Source organism: Trematomus bernacchii, unplaced genomic scaffold (genome assembly GCF_902827165.1).
Source record: "Trematomus bernacchii unplaced genomic scaffold, fTreBer1.1, whole genome shotgun sequence".
NCBI lineage: Eukaryota > Metazoa > Chordata > Actinopteri > Perciformes > Nototheniidae > Trematomus > Trematomus bernacchii.
Window position 1 is genome coordinate 3,627,417 of NW_022987588.1, and position 25,986 is coordinate 3,653,402.

Below are 25,986 nucleotides of genomic sequence, written 5' to 3' on the forward strand. Positions count from 1 at the left end.
GGATGTCTGGTGCGCATGCGTGGTTTAATGTGGCGACAGATGGTCATTTTTCCTCACAAAAGAGAGAGAGAGAGAGAGAGAGAGAGAGAGAGAGAGAGAGAGAGAGAGAGAGAGAGAGAGAGAGAGAGAGAGAGAGAGCAGAGAGAGAGAGAGAGAGAGAGAGAGAGGGCGCCTTGGCTGATACAAATGGAAGATTTGTCACGTGATCCCCGGGGCCGTTTTAATGACGTGCACACCATATGGCGCGTGCCGGGAGGGCGTGGCATCGATATGCTAATTATGTGTCCGGTGTGTGTGTGTGTGTGTGTGTGTGTGTGTGTGTGTGTGTGTGTGTGTGTGTGTGTGTGTGTGTGTGTGTGTGTGTGTGTGTGTGTGTTTGGGATGCTGAGTATAAAAACAGCATCCTCCCACTCACACACCTCAGAAATCTCAGAGCAGATCACGCACAGTTACGCTCGGACACGCACATAGAGCGCGCGGGATGCATGTGATCTGACAAACAGCTTCTTACAACAGGTAGGTTTTATTATTTATTATAAAGATTAATAACTTGTAGCCTACCTTTAATGATAAATTCATCCTATGATTGGTTCTTCCTTAAGGACGATACATCTGATTAAATATTTATACCAAATGAATTATATATTAATGGTAATTTAAAACAGAGAACAATTAACAGTGATTCATACACTTAGTAGTCTTTGGCTCTACCTAAGAAATAAACCAATATTCGTTATTTCCTCAATTCTGATTCGTTTTTCTCTCTTTCTTTAGTTATTTCAGCGTCTATATTTTTAGACTGTTCAATAATTCCTCAAATCATACAGATCGAGTTGCCGTCAGTCTATTCTCCTTTTCTGAATTTCAATATACAATTTCATTTTAAAAACGCATTTTTGGGGGGGGCTTTTATTTTGTTATTTTTTATTTTGTTTGACAAATTTGTTTCGTCTTTTTATATTCGGTTTTTCTCCACCTGTTAGTCTGCAACATTTACTGGAGCAGTTTTTGGAAAACGGGAAGGAGACATTTATGATAATAATAATAATAGGTGTTTTCCAAATCTTTTAGCAGGATCTACTTTAAATCAACGTTGAAGTCGTGTTTTCAGACGTTTTTCGCCTAAATATTCCACTTTTAATATGAAAAAAACTGGATATTTAAAACGGACTTAATTTTCTTCACCTTTAAAATAGATAAAACTATTATTTGATTTACCAGAGATGCAGATTTAAACATTGTATTATTATCTAAACTGTATTAAGGGTTATTTCCGTATAGTCCGTTTCCCTATACGGACAATATTAATGTTTTAAAGTTTTATAACAGTTTGTGGATTTTATTCTTAAATCATATATCTAAAGGTCGTATATGTTGGTAAATGTGTGATTTGGTCTAAATAACTTTAAACTTGAGTTATTTATAATACAGTTGATGACTGAATTATGCCGTATTACTCCATAGGCCAATATAAGCCTATTATATACGAATAATCAGCCTATACTTGAATACGCAATTGAATACGTATCAGAAAGCCTGATAATTTAAGATTTAAACCTGCAATTATTTTTTATTTTCGTATATAAATAATATCAGCATTTTAAAAGAAACCCTAAAAGCCTATATTTCTTTTAAGTAGGCCTCACAAACTACAGCAGCTCAATTTAATATTGGTTTTCTGCCATTTTATTTAGAGGAAAATAAAAGCTGCACAGCATGCTCACCGAGGATTGCCTTCAACAGCTGGAAGTTAGACCTGTCTGGTCTTGCGGTTATGAATATTTGTATTTGTAAAATATTTATCTTATAAATCAAGATATTGCTAAATCAACTGCCAAACACGAGTTTGATCACACAATTGAGTTTGTAGCAATATAAAAAAATATGTGAAAAAAGATTAAACCATATGATAACATTGGGAACTGAAGCTGTTATTGATACCTTTTACTCCACAATGTATAAAAGCCTTAAAAACAGTATAGAGAGTAATTTTTATATTATAACTCCCTTAATGGGCAGTTTAATTCTGTTTCTATTAATGAGCCTACAGAGATTAAGTGATAATGAGTTTTTAATTGTTTTCTAATGAGCATATTTATTCTCTAGTCTCACACAGAGAATCAGCATCATGACCAGGTCTCTGCAGGACGAGCAGGAGTCGGTGGGGTCGGAGGAGCAGCAGGAGCCTCAAAGCCCCTCAGAAGAAGGAGGAGAGGAAGAGGAGGACAGCCTCCTTAACCTGGAGGATGAAGACGAGGAGGATGATGGCGAGGAGGAAGAGGAGGAGGAGGACGGAGAGAACAAACCCAAGAGACGAGGTCCAAAGAAGAAGAAGATGACGAAGGCTCGTGTTCAGAGGTAAAGAAGATAGAAAACAAATATTATCAGCCAAAATGCACAAATATGTTTGTCCTGAGGGGGCGCTAGAGGGGAATCACATGTTCATTAAAATGTAGAGGGTTCATCCTCGGAGGAACAGGATTGTGGTCAGTAGATTTGGGGAAATTGTACCCCTATACATAATCAGACACAGTGCACAAATGTAATGAAAATCATAATTCCTATGAAAGGAATCTGGGTTGAAATGTAACCAAGCAGGCTGCAAAATGTTGGCTCCAAAACAGAACCATAAAGAACTTATTTGTGGATCTGAGATTTTGTTTAAATGGGAACATCGTACCAGTGCTTTATTACCAAGAGGACTTAGATCTTCTCCACTTGCCCTCCTGCTCTTACGGAGACTAAATGTTGATTTCCATCGGTCTCAATCTGGACATATTTTCTGTGATATGAATGACATGATGTGATTTTATGTGTGATATTTGAAAACAGGACTAACATTGAATCTGCTTTGTTTTTCTGCAGGTTTAAAGTCCGTCGGATGAAAGCTAACGCTCGGGAGAGGAACCGCATGCACGGGTTAAACGATGCTCTGGAAGGTCTGCGGAAAATTGTCCCTTGTTACTCGAAAACCCAGAAACTTTCCAAAATTGAGACACTCCGCCTTGCCAAGAACTACATCTGGGCCCTCAGTGAGATCCTGCGATCCGGCAAGGCACCTGACCTCATGAGCTTCGTCCAGGCACTTTGCAAAGGTCAGCGTCATCTTATTGCATCAGAATGGGCTGGGTTGAGCTAGAACCAGAGACAGTGTTTGTATTAAAAATAACATAAGGGGGATATTATAAATATGTGGTCTCAACCAGTGACACTCACCAAATTCTAATTAAGATAGGAATTTCTCATAGCGCCCCCTTTTGCCAAAAAAGTGTCCTTGGGCGTTAGAACAAAATGAGTATATTTGTGTATAACAAAATTCACCAGTAAGCCATGCTAGCAGCGAGAATAGCGATGCTTATCTCTTTACCTGATGATATATCGGTATTGACTGATTTTTGTCTCTTTCTCAGGTCTGTCTCAGCCGACTACTAACCTGGTGGCGGGCTGCCTTCAGCTGAATCCTCGGACTTTTCTCCCTGAGCAGATGTCCGAACCATCGGTTCACCTCCCCCCACCCGGCGCTGCCACCTATCCTGGACATTACTCTTACCAGAGCCCTGGGCTGACGGCCGGCCTGCCCAGCCCGCCCTACGGCACCATGGAGCCCTCACACATCTTCCACCAGGTCAAAGGTCAACAACCCTACCCGCTGGAGCCCTTCTTCGATGGCGTCCTGGTATCAGAGGGCCCGTCGTTTGACCCGCCCCTCAGCCCGCCGCTCAGCATCAACGGGAACTTTGCGTCCTTCAAGCACGAGACCGTCGCTGGTGCTGACTACGACAAGAGTTTCTCCTTCAACGTACATTATGGGGCCGCAGGAGCTGGGGGTCACCCTGCCCTCTATGGCAGTGGGGGGTCCAACCCGCGGTGCAGTGAGCTGCAGGTGGACGGGCTGATGGGCTTTGATGGACACTCTCACCATGAGCGGATGATGAACGCCCAACTGAATGCCATCTTCCACGAGTCCTGAGGAAGAGGAGGACAGAGGACAGAGAGCTGACCAGAGAGACAGTTATATGGACAGACAGACAGTTCTGTGTATGTCTATCATTTCATAGCTGTCTTTTATTTTTTCTCTTCTTTCATTCTGTGTCAGACTCTACAACTCCTCATCATGAGGGCGCTGATGGCGATGTCATGTTGATGATGTAACCTTCTGTGTAGCTCTTCATCCTGCAGGAGACACTCTCTGAATGTCTCGTTGTTTTCCATATTATCACTCAAAAATAATCAATAAGCAATAATCTGGTGGAAACTATGCAATTTTGTTCAAATCTGAGCAACGCTCAGCTGATAATTCCAAATGTTGAAAGAATAAAGATTTCTCTATTTTTGGGTCTGTATGTAAGTTGGCTTTGAGCCGGAAATTGGGCCGAAGTGTTCATGTTGTTCATGTGCTTTTTACTTTTTGCTTTTTATAACGTTCCTGTAGTATTCTGTCAACATTTCATGTGACTTTTGTTCATATTTTATAAGATAGATGTTTATAAAGGCCTTTTAATAAAAGGAATTCAATGTCATTTATCTGAGAGTCTCTATTCATCAGCAACAACGCAACAAAACAACAGAACTCCAATTGGATCCTGCCCGAATGTCAATATACGACGAGTTGTGAGTGAGAACGTGTTGGTTCAGTTCAGTTTACTTACATAACCAGGTTCTGCAGTTAAGTTTTGCTCAATTCACTTCTGTCTAAATAACACATTTATGCAGGAAAAACTGTGGAAAATCTAAGCAGTCAGGTAGTATATTATATATATTGTTGCCAGTCTCCAGGATGCTTATTACTACCACTGTACAGACCAAGCATTTAATTTCCCAAAAAATCAACAATGGACTGGCTGATCCATCAGATGGATTTCTGCTTTTAAGATACATTGATAATTCAATTAGTGCATTGACATAACATTCACCTGAGTAACACTTTACTTAAACTCCCTCTACTTACAGTATTATTAGTATGACTGGTCTATTTAAAACTGATGGGTATTCTAATCTATCACACTATCAGCTTAAACAAGAATATGTCAAGATTAACGTATTGGAGATTACGTTTTTATGTGACAACAGCGTTAATTAAAGTGGATTTAAGGCTCCAAGTTTTAATAAACACATGAGGAGAAAACACATATCGCCTTACAGAGAAAACCACGTTAACGTGTTAACAACATTATCCCACTGTGTGTTTGTGTGTGTGTGTGTGTGTGTGTGTGTGTGTGTGTGTGTGTGTGTGTGTGTGTGTGTGTGTGTGTGTGTGTGTGTGTGTGTGTGTGTGTGTGTGTGTGTGTGTGTGTGTGTGTGTGTGAAGGGCACAGATGTTCGTTCTGCAGGCAGATTTTAATTTATGAAAATGATCTTGTTTATGCATGAGAGCCCCTCTCTATATACACTGCTGTCTTGCTGAGTGTGTGTGTGTGTGTGTGTGTGTGTGTGTGTGTGTGTGTGTGAGAGTCAAGAGGGACAATATGGTGGCCATATCCCACCATTTAGCCTCTCTGTTAGTGGAATAATTATGATTAGAGCATAAAGATTAATCCTGTTAAAACCAAACAAAACAGAAATGTTAACTAACACTTATAAGATGTAGGAAGAAAAAAAGTACTTTAACCTCAGCCTTTTTTAGAGAAAGGAAGTTATAAATATAAACGTCATGTGGACATTTTAATTACATGTAGAACCAAAAACTTGTATTAATAGCAGTAAGCAGTAGTACTTGTGATATAGGTTTTATTTTTTCAGTCTGTCGGAAGATCATAACACCGATTAATGCAGATTAAAGTAAACCATCTGTTATCAACACACATTCCCATAATATGGTGGTTATACCCCAGTCAGGGAACATCCTGTTCTCTGATTTGGTTTGCATGTATATATTAAAATCATAGACAGTGTGCACCTGATGAAGCAGACTATAGTAAATAGGGGTGTGTCGTTGGGACTAACTAGTTACATGTAAAGGCGTCATCTACAAAATAAATGTAATTATAATCTGTTTTCATTACTGGGACAAATATGTCCTTTTTAACGACAGTGACTATGTTAGTAATTAAAAAGGGGTTACAATCTACTATCTGGTTTTAGATATGTAGAATATGACGATCATGTTGTTGCACCTTTCATTTGCATAATGGCTTCTTTTTTTAGCACATTTCTGGACTAGGCCGACTAGATGTTGGAAGTATGTGCTCAAATATTTTGTGTTGTTTGAGGAATTTTGCCTTACGAATTTATATAATGTAAATCCACTGATAAATATTATAATAAAATATATGTTCAGAATCAGAATACCTTTATTTAGCAGCCAGGATATATTACACAGTTATTAACGGCATTTATATATATGTTGTTCTAAAACAGACATTATGCATAATGAGTAAACTAATTAGGACTTTTAGCCTACTTTCAACATAGGATCTACTATTGTCTACACTGTGCTACTCATTAGTTCTCATAAAACATGTGAAATATGCAAAGTAACTCGTAACTTAAGTAAGAGTAATAGGAACTAGGCCTATAAAGAAGTAGTACACATTCAGACAAGAAGTACACATTAGAAATACTCAAGTTAATATACAAGTACCTAATGACTGTATTTAAGTATAACCAGAGAACTTTAAATATTGTTATAAAATAGGACTGCTTTAAGTTGACTCACTGTTTGCGCACTCCCGCTTGGATGAAGGATAGACGCGGGAGCGCGCACGAACGTTAATTAGACGCTGGTGAATCTGCCAAGTGTCTGAAAAAGCGGCTCCCCGTCTCCATAGCGACGACACCCCGGAAATACAACATAGCTCATCAGTTGTGATCAGCTCACCGTATGTTTATCTGCCGCTTGGTTTTTCATAAAGGAACCACCTCATAACTTATTGTGTTTGTTTGATTGTTCGTCGATCGACTCGATAAACATGTCGGAGAATGAGGAGGACCTCCAGAGAGAGCAGAGCGACAGCACGAAGAAGAAGAGAGAAAAACAAAGTGCGAAGAAGAAGAAAAAGAAGAATGGGGAGGAAGAGGAGGAGGAGAAGTACAAAGAAGAGGAAGAGGAGGTTAAGGAGGAAGAGAAGAGCAGGTGAGTGTGTGTTGTTAGCAGAGGCGGACTCATGCCGTCAGAGGGACAGGGGCGAAACAAATAAAAGGGCACAAGCTTCATGAAGGCCCAGCGTGCAGGAAGTTGTGTAGCTTGAATGGCAGCTTTTACAGTGTAATAAAAAAAAACACCCTTTAGAAACTCAACCCTTTAAAGTTACACACCCTAAGAATAACCAGGTTGGTGTTTGCTAGTTTTAGCCATTAGCAAGGCTGTCCAATTCTCCCATCAGAAACTGATCACGCTCTTGCCCCCCTTGTATAACCTGTACATTAGTGCACTGCATTTTGTTTCGTCCAATTAAGGGGATTAAGATATTTATTTTGGCCGTAAAATACAATATTTGGTGGCCTCTTGGGACATTCTAATCAATGCCACAATTATTGTTTTGATTTTTTGACACTTTCACTCCTGCAGGTATGATTTAAGAACATTCACTTTGTTACACACATATGAACTTGTTATATATTACTGAAGGACACTTGATTACATCATATAGAATGGAAAAAGATGATTTGGGGTTTCTGACATTAGTCTGCATAATTCATTCTTTTGTTTAGTAAGCCTACAAACATTTATGTGGCATATTCAAATATACTGTGTGTGTTTGGTGTGTTTTGCCAGTGAGGGTGTTTTGCTGCGTGGGATCTTCAAAGTGGGGAAGAAGAGTCATGACGTGTTACTCACCCAAGCGAGGCTGACGTGGATCCCCATCATCCCGGAGAACCCCAAAGGTCAGTTACCACAGCGACATGGCTACACTACAGACAGAAAGACAGACAGACAGACAGACAGACAGACAGACAGACAGACAGACAGACAGACAGACAGACAGACAGACAGACAGACAGACAGACAGACAGACAGGCAGGCAGGCAGGCAGGCAGGCAGGCAGGCAGTGTGTATTTCGAGGCAGCTGGTGGTGTAATGGAGAAGTTCGGTCATGTTGAGACCACCTTAAACATGACATCTGGACAAACACACACACACACACACACACACACACACACACACACACACACACACACACACAACACACACACACACACACACACACACACACACACACACACACACACACACACACACACACACACCAACACACCACACACACCACACACACACACACACACACACACACACACACAACATTCTAAAATTAAATTAAGAGTCTTTTCTTTGCATGATCAGAGTTAATCATTTTAATTTTCCGATGTCAATCTCTTCTACCTGGACTGATTGCCAGTGCATGTCTCTTAACATGGCCACCACCACAATCTCAGCAAGCTATAAATAAATAACACACCTAAAAAGCACACATTTAAAGATATACTTTTTGTATAAGAAACATAAGGAACTACAAAGTAGTGTGCCTGATTCTTTAAAGGTGTACACATTCTTTGGTGCAGTCATGTTGTGTTGATTTTGTAATGGTTGGTATCATGGTGGTAATATTATGAAATTACTTTAATTATTTTAGGAAATGTCCTGTGTTGTGCGCTTGTTTTTAGTTGAAATCCATTCAAACAGAACTGATTAGTGGAGCAGGATGAAAGTGTGAATACAATGTGTGTGCGTGCGTGCGTGTGTGTGTATGTGTGTGTGTGTGCGCGAATTTGGTTGATGCCAATCTGTTTTGTTGTATTTCATACAAGCTAATACCATTACGGCAGCCAACTGTGTGTGTGTGTGTGTGTGTGTGTGTGTGTGTGTGTGTGTGTGTGTGTGTGTGTGTGTGTGTGTGTGTGTGTGTGTGTGTGTGTGTGTGTGTGTGTGTGGTTGTTTGTTGGCAGTAGTATAGAGCAGTTGGTTCGGCCTGTGGGGGGTTATTAGAGTGTCTCAGTGTGAGGAGATTAACACACACATACTCATCCTGCCAGCGTGCTGTGTGTGTATGTTGATTAGATATTTCTATATAAATGGATCAGTTGTTGTTTATTTGTGCACATGAATTCCTCCTGTTTCACCCAGCAGCCTGTCTCTCTGTCGGTCGGAGAGACTGGACTGTTTTGTACTAACAAAATCATGGAATATACATGCAGACCAATTTTTGTTTTTTGCAATGGCCACTGGGGCACATATAAGATAAGATGTACTTCATTGATCCCAATTTGGGAATTTATTTTGTTACAGCAGCATATCCAATTACTAATACAATTACTCAGAACACAATTTAAAATAATTAAACTTATCCAGAGGCTATTGTCAATATCATTTTACAAGAAAATTAACACATAAAAGAACGGACTGTTCTGGGATGATTAGATTTTCTGGAGCTACTTCATGACCATCTGCAATTTTTGTTGTTGTAATTAATCTGGACACCCTGCTTTTCTTTATTCTGGATAAAAACTGAAATCTCCTTCAGGCAGTTAAGTATCTCTGGAGGTTTTACAATAGTCAGAATTTTAAGGGAACAATAACTGATCAATTACACTATCAGAGTGGTCGAGCATTTACACGATCAATGTGTAATGTTACCCCATTGTACAATATATGTGTGTGTGTGTGTGTGTGTGTGTGTGTGTGTGTGTGTGTGTGTGTGTGTGTGTGTGTGTGTGTGTGTGTGTGTGTGTGTGTGTGTGTGTGTGTGTGTGTGTGTGAACTCTGTATGATCCAAACCTCCTCGGAGTGAGCCACATGGCATGACACCATGAGACAGGACTCCAACAGTGTATGAGTGTGCGTGTTGTGTGTTTGTTGTGGGTACGTTGTGTATACAGTATGTATGTGTGTGAACAGCAACTATGTGGGTTCTGTCAACTCAGATCAGTGTCATCTTCATTGGGGTGGATGGAAAATCTGTCTCTCTTTCAATGCTTTTAGGTTATTATGCCAAACTGCAAATAGGTGTGTATCGAGAATGAAAACAGCAATGTATAAAATGAAGCCATTATTCTCCTTAATGGCTCTACAGTGCAGTATTCCACTGCATATGTGAGGAAGAATTTGAGTTTGTGAGAATATTTGGACACACTGTTGGGTGACTTATAATCAGCTAAGAGCGTCGTACATTCAGCCACACCTTGCTCTGACTAAAATGAAAAATAAAGCCAGCTGTGGGTCATATTCATGTTAATTTGTGTTATTTACAATATGAGATGAACCCAACATGAAGGAAGCAACAACAACAGACAGACACACTGTGACCCTGACATATGGATGCTGGCCTCGGCGGGTGGAAGAAGGCGGGTGGTTTTGGGTTTTTGGTATTTGATAGCAGCGGGAGGGTATTTCACAGAGAGGGGGAGTTAATCAGCTTGTATCATATATAACTAGTTCCTGATGGATTGGTGCTCTCTGAGTGGTTCGGATCTGTTGTTGAAGGTGCATGGTTTTGAGTTGTTTATGCTGATATTTATCATTATTGTCTCATGTTTAATTTATCATATGTGGCCAAAGCCGCAGCTTAACATCTTTTTTTGTCATTTATGTTTATGGAACATGTTTTTAGACAATCGAAGCTGATATGTGCTGTGTTTTTGACTATTATGTCTGTTGAAGGGATGCAAGTGATTTCCTTTAATACATCATTAGACATGAAAATCTGGATGGATTCAGATATTTTTTGGTGATTAAAGCGGATTAATATTTAATTAAAGGGTTTGTTTTTTCATGTACAGATGTTTGTCCACCTGCTGTGACATGTGTCTGCTTGTTTGATTTTCAAAATAAAAGCCATTTTTTGGTTTACATTAATAGAAAATAGAAAATATCTCACATTTCAGTTACTACTTTATTTATTTATTTGTATATATCTTGAGTGTTATTAACATTAGGTGCATTTTGTGCGTGTGTTTAATCGACCTCTCTCTGTGCAGGTGAGACGAGTGTCCCGCAGCCAGGTGTACTGCTGCTGCAGGATGTGTATGCAGTGAAGGTGAAGCGGCGGCGGGCGGCGGGACAGCAGTCGGGGGGGGCCGTGCTCGGTGTGGCTCTGTTCTGCTGCAAGAGGAGAGGGAGGAGGCTGGAGGGGGATACGCTGCACCTCCACAACGCCTCCACAGAACACACACACATATGGTACAACACCCTGAAGGAGCTGATCACAGGTAACAAACACACACATTTAGAAGAAATTAAATATAAGTGGGCTGCCAAAATATTGGATACATTTTTTTTTTGAGGCAGACAAATAGCAATACTTGCCTTCCATAGTGGCAGACTGTAGAACAACAGCAAATAGCTGCAACCACATAGGTGCATCCACTTGTTTATGCAAACACAGCCTAAAAGAATATTCAAAATGATCCCCATGCCAAATTTCCACCTCCTAATAATTGTTTGTGAACTGAGAGACAAAACTAAAGAGCTGCTGGTCACAGATAAATTGTTTTCAGTGTTTAGACAAAATTATGCAACAATACACGTATGTAATGGAAGCTGCAGTACACACTTGAAGTAAAAAGAAAATGTATGTAATTTGGAATACGGACCTTATTTTATATCACCCTGTTCATCACTCAGTATAATCAGGTGAGTCACAGTTACATCAGTAAAGCTAATCTGCTAATCCACCGGAACAAAGAGACACAGATTATACACACACGCACACACACACTGCACTCAGCCACCCTCAGTTAGGTGCTGTCAGCAATAGAATACTTGTTGTCTGCAAGAGAGATTAATTAGCTAAACTACTCGTCTACACAATCACGTGTGTGTCCAATTCACTTTAGCTCGCGACGAAAACCACACTATTGGGACGTAAAACCGTAGCTGATGTACACCACAAGGGCAAATGTAAAGGGTGTGCCAGAGTTTACAGCCTCTGTGCTGCTGGTTTCAGACTGTCCACCAGCAGAGATTTGCTCCCGTTTAGCCGCAAGAGCTTTAGTAAGGTCTGACACGGTTGGGTGATAAAGTCTGGCTCACAGTTGGATTTCTAGTTTATCCTAAAGGTATGGAATGGTTTTGAGGTCAGAACCATGAATCCAGTTCTTTTACACCAAACTAGGAAAACAACAGACATGATATCTATACTAAACTTGATTGTAAATGTGTAATATGCGTACAAACGAAAAATCTGTTGCATAAAATGTGGACTTATTCCCTTAAAGCTGCCCTAGTTACTGTATTCATTTTATGGAATACTTTTTTATATTAACAATGAATTACATGTCTAGGTGTAATGTAAAAGAGACAGAAAATGTATTAATTAATTATCTCCCTCAGTGTTTCCTGCCATTTCATCTTTGAGTTGATTTCACCATTATTAACTTGCTTGCCAACAAAACATAAGTTTGCATGAATCCAGGAAACCAGTTTGATAAAGTTCTGGAAGTTGCTGCAGACTGAAGTTCCCAGACGCTGGTTTCCCAGGTGCACTGTAGCAGGCGGTGTCTGGCTGACACTTAACCCACAATAGAAATGTTTGAGTGCTCTGTGTATGGATTTAACTCACACAAAACACACTTTACATTTCAGTTTGTTTCGACTGCAACAGAGGTGTTACAAGCTATCCATAAATGACGAGGTCAAAGGTCACACACACATTACCGTCGTTTTGTCACCATGGCAATCGGTCTGACACATAATCGCCGGTCACCTGTCTGTCTGTCCGTCCGTCTGTCCGTCAAACCAGATTACCTATGATGCCCTGCAGCAAAGTCACAACTTCTTTAAGTGTTTTCCTTTGGCCTCACACACACACACACACACATGAATGGTTCACAGGTCGTGTGTCAGCTCGCGTGGTCACACTGCACATCAAACTGTGGAGGCTTTTGTGACTTTACACACCACGGCGAAGGAGTCTCTGTATGTGTGTGTGTGAAAGGTAAACAGTCGGCCGCTCTGCTGCTGTGCGGACATTAAGCCTATTTTCCAGCCAGAGGTCAGTGTGAAAAGCGCATTGTTGTGTGAATCGTGGCGTCGCGGAGCAGTCAGTCTCGCCGCCGCTGACACTACCGCCACTTCTTAACCTTCAGGTCCGAACATTCAGCTGCACAATGGCGAACGGAGAGCAGACACTTTCAGTTTCTAGAGCGTTATTGGCTGTGTGAAGCAGCTGCAGAACGCTGTGCAGAGAGTGAATGGCAGTCAGAGTGACAAAAGGCAGGCAGTGATGCTGTATAGAGTCTGTCTCCATACAACGCAGTCAGACGGTGGGATGGATTGACTGCAGTTGTTTAACAGTACAACAGACTGACAGACCGGTGGTGGCGGCGGAGTTCACGGGACGGCCAGACTGAGTTCGCCCCAAGCCACCAGCGGCCACCGCAGCTCCTCCCAGATCAATTGTCTTGTCAATCTAACGTCAGTTTTCTGCTCGCTTACAGAGCTGTTAGTTTGTTTGCATAGTGACATCAGTGGGAAGTGGTGATGGTCAGTCTGGTGGTACTGTAAGGTGTCTAAAGGTCAAAGTGACGACATCTTTACACTGTGTGGACAGCAGGTGGGTTGTTTAATAACATTTAATCAGATCCAAACCCTTTGGTATCCCTTAAAGAATCTTATTAGGTCTTTCTTTTAACATTTGCAATTAACTAAAGGAGAAAATAATACCTAAAGTCAAAGATGTTTTATCATTGAATATTTGGCTAAGAAGGCAGAAACACAGTTTTAAGTGAAATGTATAACAAGCCAAAAGGAAGGTTAAGTTTGAAATGTGGCCTTCAGAGCAAGTGCCAAGAGGCTGTTTGCCCCCCCAACTGCAGTATTAAACACAACAATATAGTTTTTACTAGGGGTTTTCCGACCAGAAATACTATATGACTAACACAAACTGTTCCATCAAACATGAAGCATTGAACTGTGTGTAGTCTTTTACCACACAAGATGGTTATGTCTGAGTTTGACTAAACTCTATAAACCGCTTTATGGCCGTGTGTGTGCTGCTTTGTGTTACATATTAACCGGTGGGTCTGTGAAGTCAGTGAGTGTCTCCATAGTGACAGTCTACCTCATATTCAGGTAGGAGGCCTAATTTGTTTGTCAGGAAACAAACTTTATGGTACAGCAGCACACATGCATACCCCCACCTCCACCCACCCAATCAATATACAGAGGATATATGCAAAATGCTAAATAATGGTTGTATCAAAGGTCAAACCCTTTGAACCCCCTTTATTTTTGCACAATGATTTCAATGCAACTTGGCAATTGAAAGGGTTTGTCGCCCGTCAGTCAATGTCTTAACAATTATCACGCATGACGTAGTGTACAGACATTTATGGTCCAAAAAGGATAAAACATACCAACTTTGGTGATCCTCTGTTCTTTCCCTTAGCTCTTCTAGCAGGTTAACATTTATGTATTTTTGTAAAATAACTGATAACAACAATATGATGAGTATGATAACAATTGCTCCTGTGGGGATTGCCCACAGTATTGAGTATGTAAGTCGCTTTGGATAAAAGCGTCTAACAAGTGACTGACATGTAATGTAATGTAATGTAATAACATTCAAAACAGGTTCCCCAAGCCTAAAGTGAAATGGCTTACTTTTACCAGCAGTCCCAAACCCGAAGATATTCAATAAAAACTGCAGAAAGCAATGAAGTTTGAAATTGGAGGGCTACTTACGAGTTTTGTCTCTACAAATACTACAGTAGAATTTAACCTTTAAGTCTCATGTCTAAAAAACGAAATCAGTAGACTGGATCGTTCCGGAGAATCTGATCAAACTGGACATTTAAAGCCTTTAATTGATGACTTCTGTCCGCTGACATCAGGGGGAGTCTGCAGCACAATATAATCTTGTTTTTCTCCACACATCTAGCATCTTTGGTTTTCAGTCAGAAACTCAACACTTCTGCTTGACAACACTGGGATTGTTTACCATGACAACATTTTAGCAACGCCATAGCAACCTGCCGCTAGCCGGGGCTCGGAGATGATCTGACTGATACTTGATCTGTCTACATGTACCGGTCTGTCTGCATTTCTTCTTAGAAACATATCAGCAAATTGAATGACCTCATCTCCTCTGAGACTGTGTGTGTGTGACAGACAGGCCTAGTTCGAGCTTTCAGGATCACATTTCAAGGGACATGAGTTATTTTTAAATATTTTAAATACTTTTGTTCTTAACAGCATGGGCATCAATCTGCTTCTATAAGCAAGTAAACAGACAAGTGCTCGAAATAAAAGTAACAACTTTTTCAGATTACAAGTATTATCCTAAACCCCTTCGCCAAAATGTCCTGTGGTTTCATCCCAGGTCCTTAAGTCCCCTAGTGGAAAACTGTTGGAGTTTGATAGGGTCTACATTTTTGGGTGGCACCAAAGTGGGCGAGCTTCTGGTATGGGTGGGGGACGAGTAGAGAGAAAAGTGGCAGGGGTGCAGGGTAACTCCTCCTGGTCCTTGCTGTGGGGTGTAAGGGATGCCAGGAGGTGCACTGTGTGTGAGTGTGAGTGTGTGTGAGTGTGTGTAAGGGTCATTATCAGGGCGAGGTCACAGCCTTCTGGGAACAGATTATAGTAATGATCTGGATAATGGAGCTGGTGTGTGTGTGTGTATTGATCTGTGCAGGTCTACGGGGAGTTATAATGCGGTCTCTAAATCGGCCTAATGATGAGCTGTACAGGGGGTCTGGGGTGTGTGTGTTTGTGACTGTAGTTTGGAGTCGATACCATGTAACCACACACACACACACACACACACACACACACACACACACACACACACACACACACACACACACACACACACACACACACACACACACACACACACACACACACACACACACACACACACACACACACACACACACACACACACACACACACACACACAGCAAGACAGCAGTGTATATAGAGAGGGGCTCTCATGCATAAACAAGATCTACCACTGTTGATGATGTAAATGATATGCTGAATATTTTTGCATCATACAGGCCTCCTCCATGTTATAAGAGCACAGAGGTGTCTATCTCCTCTTTTAAGGATCATCTTCAATTCATCACCATGACTTTTACTAGTTTCTTTTGTTCACAACATGAAATAGAGAAAAGCTGAATAATCACCACATTTAAGAAGCTGGAACCAAAACAATTCTGACAAATTGAGACAAAATGTTGTATGTGTTTGTTTGCAGGGCCCAGCACTCGTCCCAGGTATCTAAAGGTGTTCATAAACCCCTGCAGCCACAAGAAGGACGCCGTTCACATCTACAGAGAACACGTGGCTCCCCTCTTCAAAATGGCTGACGTCCGCACTGACATCACTGGTCAGTCCACCTCATTTTTTATTTATCCACTGATCAACTTCACAACAAATAATAGTAATTATAATCAGAAATATAATACCCTTAGTTTGACTTCCAGATGTTACAACTTATGTATATTGTATTAAAACGTTGTTGGAGTGCGGCAGAACTGTCCTTCCATCTTTATTGATATAAGAGAAGACAATGTGAAATCAGTGTGTGTGTGTGTGTGTGTGTGTGTGTGTGTGTGTGTGTGTGTGTGTGTGTGTGTGTGTGTGTGTGTGTGTGTGTGTGTGTGTGTGTGTCCAAAGGTCAGAGTTAATGGCAGTCTCTAGTCGCTAAGTAACTTGATACAGGGGGCGGAGCTTAGCCCATCTGTTGTGACAGAGAGACAACCTGCTCCTCTCCTCTTTTCTCCTGACTAATTTTTCTCCTCTTTTTATATTTCAAATAATGCTTTCCAAAGATCTCCCTGTCTCCTCATCACTCTTGTTTCATCTCCATGCCTTCTATCCTCTTTTCTCCTCTTCCCTTCTCTTGCCTGTCCTTTCCTTTACTCCTCCTTATATCTTCTCCTCCCCTCATCTTCTCTCCTTTCTTGTTTCCTCTCTTTTCACTTTATCTCATCTCCTCTTCTCTTCTCTCCTTTCTTGTTTCCTCTCTTTTCACTTTATCTCATCTCCTCTTCTCTTATCTCCTTTCTTGTTTCCTCTCTTTTCCCTTTATCTCATGTCCTCTTCTCTTATCTCCTTTCTTGTTTCCTCTCATCTGATATTTTCTCCTGGCTACGTCCACCTTTTATCTTCCTCCTCATATCTGCATCTTTTTACTCCATACTTTTGTTTCAACTTCTTAGCTCCTCAAACCTCACCTCTCCTCTTCTCTTGATTCTTATCCTCTCATCTCCTGTGTCTCTCTGTATCCCTTTTTCTCTCCTTGTCTCCTTTCCTCCTCTCAGCAGATGGTGTGATATCCGTTGTCCCACTTTTTTTTGGCAGCCATCGAACACACACTCGTGTACATGTGACCACACACATACATGAACACTTTATCTCTGTCCATCTCAGTGTCTCTCCATCTGTTTCACTCTCTGTTTCCCCCACTCTCCTCCCCTCTCTCTCCTCCTGTCTCTCTCTCTTCCTGTCTCTCTCTCCAGTTACGGAGAAAAAGGGTCATGCTCTCTCAGTGATGAAGGAATGCAAGCTGGATGGATATGATGGGTTAGTTTTCTCCCTCTCTCCCTCGATTTAACATTTACAATTGTTTACTGGACTATAAATAAATCACTCTACTCTACTCTAAACTTCCTGCTATAAATCTAATTTTGATTAACACACCTGATCTTATTCTGAAGCATAAATGTGATTTGGAGAAGGTATTTTCCCAGGGTTAAGGGGGCTTCAATAACATTTTTAATAATTTCAGTAATCTCATTATGGATCAAATATAGCCCTTATAATAATAATAATAATAATAATAATAATACATTTAATTTTTATAGCGCTTTTCCTGGTGCTCAAAGACACTTTAAATAAAATCAGAAACAGTACAAATAAAAAAATAAAATGACTACATACATTATATTGTCCTGCAATAATGAGTTTAATCTCTGTGTGTACTTGTCACATGTTAAACATGAGCCAGGCCATACAAAATTGATAGCAATCACATCACACCGAAACAGGTATTGTATACACGGATACTAAAAAATATATATATATATATATATATATATATATATATATTTCCGAAATGGGATGGGATCAGTTTCAGGATATTGGCTTAAATGCTTTTTCAGGTGTTGGATGTGAGGATTAATATGTAAAGTCTCTTTCGCATGAATAAAGTCAAAGCTGTAAAATGAAGGCCCACTGTTTATATTAAAGTGTAAGGTAACAAGTCAACATGTTGTTCTCAAACTGTGACATCTTCCTCCCACAACAGTCTGCACTGAAACAGATCATTAGACAGCAGTTCAGAGGCTGACACTAAAACACACTGACCCAGACTGATTACCCACTCAAACACACACAAACTAAGACTAACAGAGAGACAGGTGAAATCACTAACTTCTAACTGAGCTTACCTCTAAACTAAAAGTGAAAATAATATGTTGTGCTTTCAAGAGATATAATATAACTTATCTAAATGAAAATACACTGATCAAACTCTCATCATTACTATCTGTGATCAGTGTGTGTGTGTGTTCATGTATGTGTGTCTGTAAGCAGCTTTTGTGCTCAGGCCTCATAAAGCTTAATGTGCTTAGAGAAGATTAGCTCAGCGTTGCTAAGCTAGCTGCTGAGTGTGTGTGTGTGTGTGTGTGTGTGTGTGTGTGTGTGTGGTGTGTGTGTTGTGTGTGTGTGTGTGTGTGTGTGTGTGTGTGTGTGTGTGTGTGTGTGTGTGTGTGTGTGTGTGTGTGTGTGTGTGTGTGTGTGGTTGAAACCTACATTTGCCAATTAGGCTGGCTGTCACCGTGGTGACCGGAGCTTCAGGTAATCCCATACACAGGAGGAGGGGGAGGGGGCGGAGTCTGTTTACTTCACATTTACTGGAAACACCAACTCTGAAGAGGAAGCTTCTCATTTTTAGCTCCTAAAAAAGATACTAATAATAATAGGGATAATATGCCTTATTACGCATGCAGCATGCAACAGTACTCATTTATTTTGACTCACCATAAACCAAACATTTTTGAGAGAATAAAAACTAAATGTTTTAACCCATACAACCGTTCAGATATGTCATTTGAAAATGTAAACCAAATTCCCAGAAAACAACTGGTTTTCATCTCATTTACATTTTTCCATACCTGGGCTTCAGGTTTTTTTCTTAACAATATTCTCTTTGGATGTGTATGTAAACAAAACTACAACAATGACCTTCAGTGGGTTAGGGTAACCCTAACTCTTTAGGATACTTGGTACTCCAGACACAGTTTGGTCACAAAAAAAGTATTGAGGCTCAATACCCAGCCCTTTTCAGTGCCATTGTCAGTAAAAAATATTTGACAATGGTTCTGTGGAGAAGCCATGCCACCTGCTGGAGGACCAGGAACTTAAAGGACCCCAACAATAAAACACTTTTATGATGGATCAATGTCACTGGAGTTCCTGTCAGAAGTAACCCTAAGTAATAAAATACTCTCATTAGAAGTCCAGAACATAGTTGAGACAACTATACAAATACTTTTCTACCTGTCTGCCTGTCTGTCCCTCAGGGTGGTGTGTGTTGGGGGGGACGGGTCGGTGGCGGAGCTGTGTCACGCTCTGGTCTTCAGAGCTCAGCTGGATGCTGGATCCCCAGAGAAACCAGTGACAGCAGTGCTGCCTCTTGGAATCATTCCTGCTGGTGAGAGACAGGGCACAACCTCAAAACTGCAAACTAACTCTGCGCAGAAATACATATATATATTTATATCAACCTTTTTGTAGAACAGCCGTGATGTTTCATTAACTGTTGGTTCATCTTGACAGGTTCTACAGACGTGGTTTCCTGTTCTGTTCATGGAGTCAGAGATCCAGTCACTGCAGCCCTGCACATTGTCCTTGGTAAGTTCAACCTGTCCTAGATCCAAAGATACAACGTGCATCATCGTTAGTCATATTGTCCTGGGTTGGTTCTACTTGTTCTATATCTATAGTTACCTTGCCTAAAATATATTTTACCTGTGTCGAGCGTAACTGTGATCGGTTGATGGTCATTCAGTTTGAGAATAAACAAACGTACAGGCAGACAGATGTCTAACAGCAGGATCAGTTTCACTCTAAATCACAGGTCTACTCTGCTTACTGTAGCCCCTCCCACTTCACCTGTCAAGTACACCTGCAGACCAATCAGTTAGCGGGCTGCTGTGTTTGAATGAATGTGGGACGGTGTTTAATTAACACTAATCAAGACTAATTGTCTGTGCTAACCCTTGACACATACAATTCCTGAACAATAGGAAAGCTGTTCCCACGGACCCAGGTGAGTTCAGGTGAATTAGCGACTCAACCAAAGTGAATATACCTGACCTGTCTGTTACACCTCAGTGTCTCTCGTGTAAATATGTTTAATATGAAGCTAGAGCCTGCAGCTTAGCTTAAATAAAGACTGGAAGTCTACACATCTTCTGTCGCAGACTGAAAACCCACATGTTTGGACTGTACCTTCGCTATGTTCAAAATAAAAATTGGTTACACTCTTAAGAAGCGCAGCAGGCTTAATATCACTGACACACACTGACACACTGACTGAGACCCACACACACACATATGGAGAGGAAATCTGATTATATCCAGAAAGAGAGACAGGCAGTCAGACAGACAGGTGGTCAGACAGCACCGCAGTTCAGTAGGTTAGAGCAGGTATGTGTCCAGATGGTGTGTGTGTGTGTGTGTGTGTGTGTGTGTGTAGTGTGTGTGTGTGTGTGTGTGTGTGTGTGTGTGTGTGTGTGTGTGTGTGTGTGTGTGTGTGTGTGTGTGTGTGTGTGTGTGTGTGTGTGTGTGTGTGTGTGTGTGTGTGTGTGTGTGTGTGTGTGTGTGTGTGTGTGTGTGTGTGTGTGTGTGTGTTACATTCAAAGGCCGTAGGGAAATGTTTAGAGTAGAGGTTGACTTACTTCGATCTGCTGATGGAGTTTTCATGGCATTTTTTAAAATTGGCTTACTTGTAAACACAGTAAAATTGTTTAGAGTCATTTAAAGGAGAGTTTCACCCAATTGTGACAATCATCTCGAAGCTTTGAAAAAATTAAACATTAAATTGAACAGATGTAACTATCTTCTTAAATTAGCTGCTTTAGAGACTGTTCACTCTATTCCAATGGGATCAATTTACGGAATCTATAGATATTAACACATACACACACAAACACACACTCCTGACCTCTTTCTGTCGCCCATATTTGGAGTGTTGCCTCTCATTCATATTAATGAGCTTCTCACCATACGACCACTTGGCCTATGTACAGGCTGTGTGTGTGGAGGGTCCCAAGCATAATAAATATTCATAATCTTTCATCAGTATTCATCTCCCCCTCTGTCTGCAGGTCACCTGCAGCAGGTGGACATGTGCAGCTTCTCGTCTCTCGGTCAGTTGGTGCATTTCGGTTTCTCCGCCATGTTTGGCTTTGGTGGACAGTGCTTAGCGCGGGCGGAGAAGAAGAGGTGGATGTCCTCAACGCGGAGACGAGAGTATGCTCTGGTGAAGACGCTGGCTAGGCTGAGGTAAAACACAGAGATAGAAATGTATTTGTTGTATACAGTAAGTTAGATTTACTTTCTATACTTGAAGACATTTCACATAGTTTAAAATGATCATATAAAACTACACACAACATTAATCACCCATTAAAAGCAGTTCTGAAAGCTGAAGATTTATGATTGGACTCAGATGTGGTGTGGATCCAAGGATTTAGGTTATATGTAGTATAAGACTCCCAGAACTCTTATTCTGGATTATTTTTCTTTTCTGTCTCAGACCAGAGGACTGTCAGCTGTCTTTTCTACCAGCAAAGAAGTCAAACAGGTGAGGAACATTAGCAATCTGTGAAACAAAGTATTAGTGCTCTTTACAAGGCTCTGTAGTTGATTATTTATACTAAATAATAAAAGTGGAATATAACTGTGCATGTAAACTTAAATGTGGTAGAGAAACAGGGATGTGTTTATAAATGTCAGTGTGTTATATCGATTGCCTGTCATGTTTAAAACTAAATATGATCTCCTCTTTCTCAGAGACAAGGACTCCGGGTCAGGTGAGAATGGTACTTGCTGGTTCAGATTTCCGTCTCTGTCAAACTAGTTTGATTTAGAATTTTTCCATTTGTGATCAGTTGATGCAGAAGTGGAGGAGTCCTGGACGACCAATCAGGGCTTGTATCTGAGCATCAGCATCATGTCCGTCCCCTGCCTGAGCCCACACACACCTCGAGGTCTCGCTCCCAACACCAGGTACATGACCAGCAGATCTGGGAATGCTAAAGTCAGCTGTGTTGTGACCATGAACGCACCACGCTGCAAGTTTATTTCATTCTGTTTCTGCTTCTGAACGTTCTCTTCCACTTCCTGTTTGTGACAGTTTGGCAAATGGCAGCGCAGCATTGATCGCTGTCGGAAACACTTCCAGGTCAGAGTTCATCAAACACCTGAAGAGATACGGCAGCTCCAGTGGACAGGTGAGAGCAGCTGTCAATCAAAATCTTCCAAACACAATGAAAACATATATAAATGAATTCTACACTTTAGTTATTTTTAGAAAACGTGGGTTTGGGATGTTTTTATTTTATTTTTTTAATGCAAGAAGGTACAATGTTGAGTTTCAAATGTGTATATAATAATACAATTATACAAAAGCTTGTATTTGGACATGCCCATTAGTTTTAGGAACACTCAAGTTTCTGTTTGAGTGCTTTTAATGGATTATTGATTTTGGAGGTACTCCTCAATTGATTTCTCCAAAAATGTGCTCTGAGTTCAAACAAAAGAAAAGAATACGAAAGAGACATTCGTAAGTGCAAATACGGCAAAATGTAAGACTGGAAAAATAATTCAAAACAAACACAAGACCATTAAGTCAATTTATCCTGAAGATCTGTATTTGTTATATTTTTAATCTTCAGGTTAACTTTGAGAGATACAAAATGTTTGACAATAATAGGGATCTTTGGGCACACGTGGCCCGTATCTCAAATGTACCCGGCTATCCTTAAGTAAGTTGTATCACTCGACCTCGCCATCCTGCAGGCTCCTCCTCTCACAGAGTAAAAATAAACATAGTAGATAGATTAGCCTGAGAGACTGCAGACTAACCCACTTACTATATATACGGACAGTGTAGCGTTCACAGGCTGTTTACTCGCTGACCTACATCCTGACGGAGAGACGGACAGCTCAGGGAAAAACATGACAAGACGGAGCTGAAATGTAACCATGAGGACCCCCATTTGAATCCCCACGCCGACATTGAACCTCACATTTGAATCTATTCACATGCCTTCTCAAGTCCAACAAACAGGCCAAACCTACAATAATTCAGTTTACTATAATTTAGGACAAAGAAAACTGTTAATTTTCACATTTTAAAAGTTGAAGTCATAGGTTGCAAACAAACTCCCACAGACTACCCTGCAAACTTAAAAGTTAAATCATTTATTTGCGATGTTTCGAGTTTGTTTGCAACTTTTGATCTAGCTTCCTCGTCCTTCTGAGCACCTGACTTATAGAAGTAAATGTGCTTTTGGTCATAGCTGAAAACAATCTAATGTTTGGCATTTTTGAACAAAATATTACCTTAATAAATCATTTCTGATATTAGTTTACAAATACATTTTGGATGATTGCTTAATCAAGTAGTTTATTGTTTATTCATAAAAATACAAATAAACTACAATATTCCTCGTATAAATATACTATATTAATCTGCTTGAAATTTGAACTTGATTTTTTCCCACCATTGGACTCTATAAAGTGCATCCACTTAATTGTAGAAAAAAAACGGAGGAGAAAAGACAGACAGGAGAGAGAGACAGCCTGTCTGTCTGTCTGTTGGTCTTTGCTGCCCCCTGTTGGAGCTCCATGGTGTTACAGAAGACAAACAGGGAGAGTCCACAGGAAGGAACCCTGTGACCTGTCCAGATTAACAACCTGATGAAAGAGGATCTTGACAAGCTTTTGACCTGAGAACACACACACACACACACACACACACACACACACACACACACACACACACACACACACACACACACACACACACACACATAACCACACACACACTACTGTCTGTCAGTTTTACTGTCTGTCTCTCTGCAGTTCAGCTTCTCCTTCGTGGAGACGCACGACGTGTCCGCAGTGAGGATCCGCCCTCGCTCGCTGGTTGGCTGGACGGAGGAGGAGAGTGAGGAAGAGGGCGAGTCCAAAACCTCGCCAATCATCCAATCAGAGGCCTCCGCCTTTACCCTGAACATCGACGGAGAGCTGGTGGAGATTGCTAACGAAGTGCTTATCAGGTATCAATATAAAATCTTCATTATCAACAATATTATTACTCTGTCTGAAACAGGGTGGCAGCTAGTTATTAATTTATGTATTGATTACACTGACATTTTATCTTAATAAATGTATTATTAAATAATGCCTTAAAAAACTTTGAGCTATCCATTGAAGATGCACAGAACATTTTAAAATTGATAAATAAGCGGGGGCAGTACATTTTTGGCATTATTGGGTAACAATTCCATAATTATCTTTCAAATATTAGTAATTTGATTGGTTCCCATTGGAAGGCAGTTTTATTGAAAAGGCAAAAAAAAGTAAAAATGCCATAAATAGAAAAATACAGTTCTAATCCTGCAGCTCTCCGAGACCCAATGACGCCAGAAAGAAACTGCCTACGACCCCAGCTTTAAATTCACTGTTTTTCTAAAGTGCATTTTTGTGTACGTGGTGCGTTCAGGGTCCACCCGCGGCTCATCACTCTGTACGGGGAGGAGGTGGACGAGGCCGAGTCGACCGTCTCCTGCAGCTGCATCTGAGTCCATCAGAGAGACAAAGACACATCGCCATGGTAACAACAGTGACTCGACAGTGCCCTCTCTGGGTCATTACTGTTTCCATCGCGATGTGAACTAACGTAGAAGCTTTAATCAAAGTAGAAACAGAGCTTTGCAGCTTCCTGTTTACTTCATGCATTGTTTTTTTTTAATAACTGCAGCTTTAATAACATAACGTAACTTTTGTAAGCTCTCTTTAACTCCAAACTACCCGTGCTTTGTAAAGTTTGTCACGCCTAGACCAGACTGAAGAGGATAAAGATTTTTTTTTTTTATTCAAATTAATGTTTACATTTTACAAAATGTTAATACCAAGCTCTTCTCAAATGGCTTTATTTTACTAATGCCTATTTTTTTACAATTTTCATTTTGTTTTATCTTGTCCATTTTCTGGAAGTTAAAAGTATTGAATCCAACACTGTGAGAAAAAAATATAAAGTTTATGTTAAATGTTTTTGTACAGATGAGCAGAACCAGACTCGACGAGCCCAAAGTGTCCAAAGACTGTAATATTTTAATATAACATTTTGTATTATATTATTCTGATAAAGCAGTGTTTTAACAGATGTAATCATGATGATGAAAAAATACAAGTTGTTTAAATAGAAAATCCTTAATTTTAATAGAAAGGTGTTGCTAAAAGCAGTGAGACTCCAGTGCAGAACAACTTCACATAAACAAAAACATACTCATTCATTAAAATACTAAGAAGATATTTCTGTGTGATGTGCATTTGTATTAAATAAACATAAAGGAAGGTAGCGGCTGGCTTCGATGTCTGCATTCATTGAATATTTTAAAATATCAAACATTACTTCAAGTAGTCTTTCAACATTCAACCCTGCGGCTCCCCATGTTACATATTTTTCTGCATTTTCACAATAATAGTTTAGCTTGTATCTAGGAGCAGTTCACCCCAAAAAATATTATTTAATTTCTCACGTACATAATCTTTTGAGTATCCTAAAGAAAGAGCTCTATAATTTAAATGTGCCTGAATAAAATGGTGGTCTTTGTGACTTGCACGGGCTGGTCACAACAAGTCGAGGTTGTTCCAAAAATGTTGCACAGATTTTCTTACGCCCCAATAGCAAATCCATTAATTGTGCGATTCCAACAACAACAATTCTGAAGTAAAGTGATTCTGCCAAGAAATGTCCTTGAGAGCCTTAAGAGGTATTAGCTCAGAAAAATAAATCCCATAGTGAA

General features: G+C 40.3%; 2 protein-coding genes across 2 annotated transcripts; both read left to right on the forward strand.

The window, feature by feature from the left end:
- Nucleotides 1–422: 422 nt before the first annotated feature.
- neurod1 (neuronal differentiation 1) lies at nucleotides 423–4,520 on the forward strand. Its single transcript, XM_034128421.1, has 4 exons — nucleotides 423–516; nucleotides 2,107–2,358; nucleotides 2,866–3,095; nucleotides 3,411–4,520. Exons 2-4 carry the CDS (start codon nucleotides 2,129–2,131, stop codon nucleotides 3,968–3,970), a joined length of 1,020 nt encoding a protein of 339 aa, XP_033984312.1. The 5' UTR covers nucleotides 423–516; nucleotides 2,107–2,128; the 3' UTR covers nucleotides 3,971–4,520.
- A 2,287-nt stretch (nucleotides 4,521–6,807) lies between these two features.
- On the forward strand, nucleotides 6,808–25,538 carry cerkl (ceramide kinase-like). The gene is made up of 14 exons (XM_034128781.1): nucleotides 6,808–7,072; nucleotides 7,715–7,824; nucleotides 10,912–11,142; nucleotides 16,134–16,265; nucleotides 17,401–17,464; nucleotides 19,465–19,595; nucleotides 19,721–19,795; nucleotides 21,274–21,451; nucleotides 21,705–21,752; nucleotides 21,962–21,981; nucleotides 22,060–22,177; nucleotides 22,305–22,401; nucleotides 24,038–24,234; nucleotides 24,681–25,538. The coding sequence occupies exons 1-14, from the start codon at nucleotides 6,909–6,911 to the stop codon at nucleotides 24,757–24,759; spliced, it is 1,644 nt and encodes a 547-aa protein (XP_033984672.1). The 5' UTR covers nucleotides 6,808–6,908; the 3' UTR covers nucleotides 24,760–25,538.
- Nucleotides 25,539–25,986: the final 448 nt, after the last annotated feature.

Bases quoted from the DNA above. Each gene is read 5' to 3' on its own strand.
- neurod1 (XM_034128421.1), top strand. From the start codon at position 2,129: ATGACCAGGTCTCTGCAGGACGAGCAGGAGTCGGTGGGGTCGGAGGAG. The intron at 2,359-2,865 runs GTAAAGAAGATA...GTTTTTCTGCAG, and splicing joins ACGAAGGCTCGTGTTCAGAG to GTTTAAAGTCCGTCGGATGA. The intron at 3,096-3,410 runs GTCAGCGTCATC...TCTCTTTCTCAG, and splicing joins CGTCCAGGCACTTTGCAAAG to GTCTGTCTCAGCCGACTACT.
- cerkl (XM_034128781.1), top strand. From the start codon at position 6,909: ATGTCGGAGAATGAGGAGGACCTCCAGAGAGAGCAGAGCGACAGCACG. The intron at 17,465-19,464 runs GTTAGTTTTCTC...TCTGTCCCTCAG, and splicing joins AAGCTGGATGGATATGATGG to GGTGGTGTGTGTTGGGGGGG. The intron at 24,235-24,680 runs GTATCAATATAA...TGGTGCGTTCAG, and splicing joins GCTAACGAAGTGCTTATCAG to GGTCCACCCGCGGCTCATCA.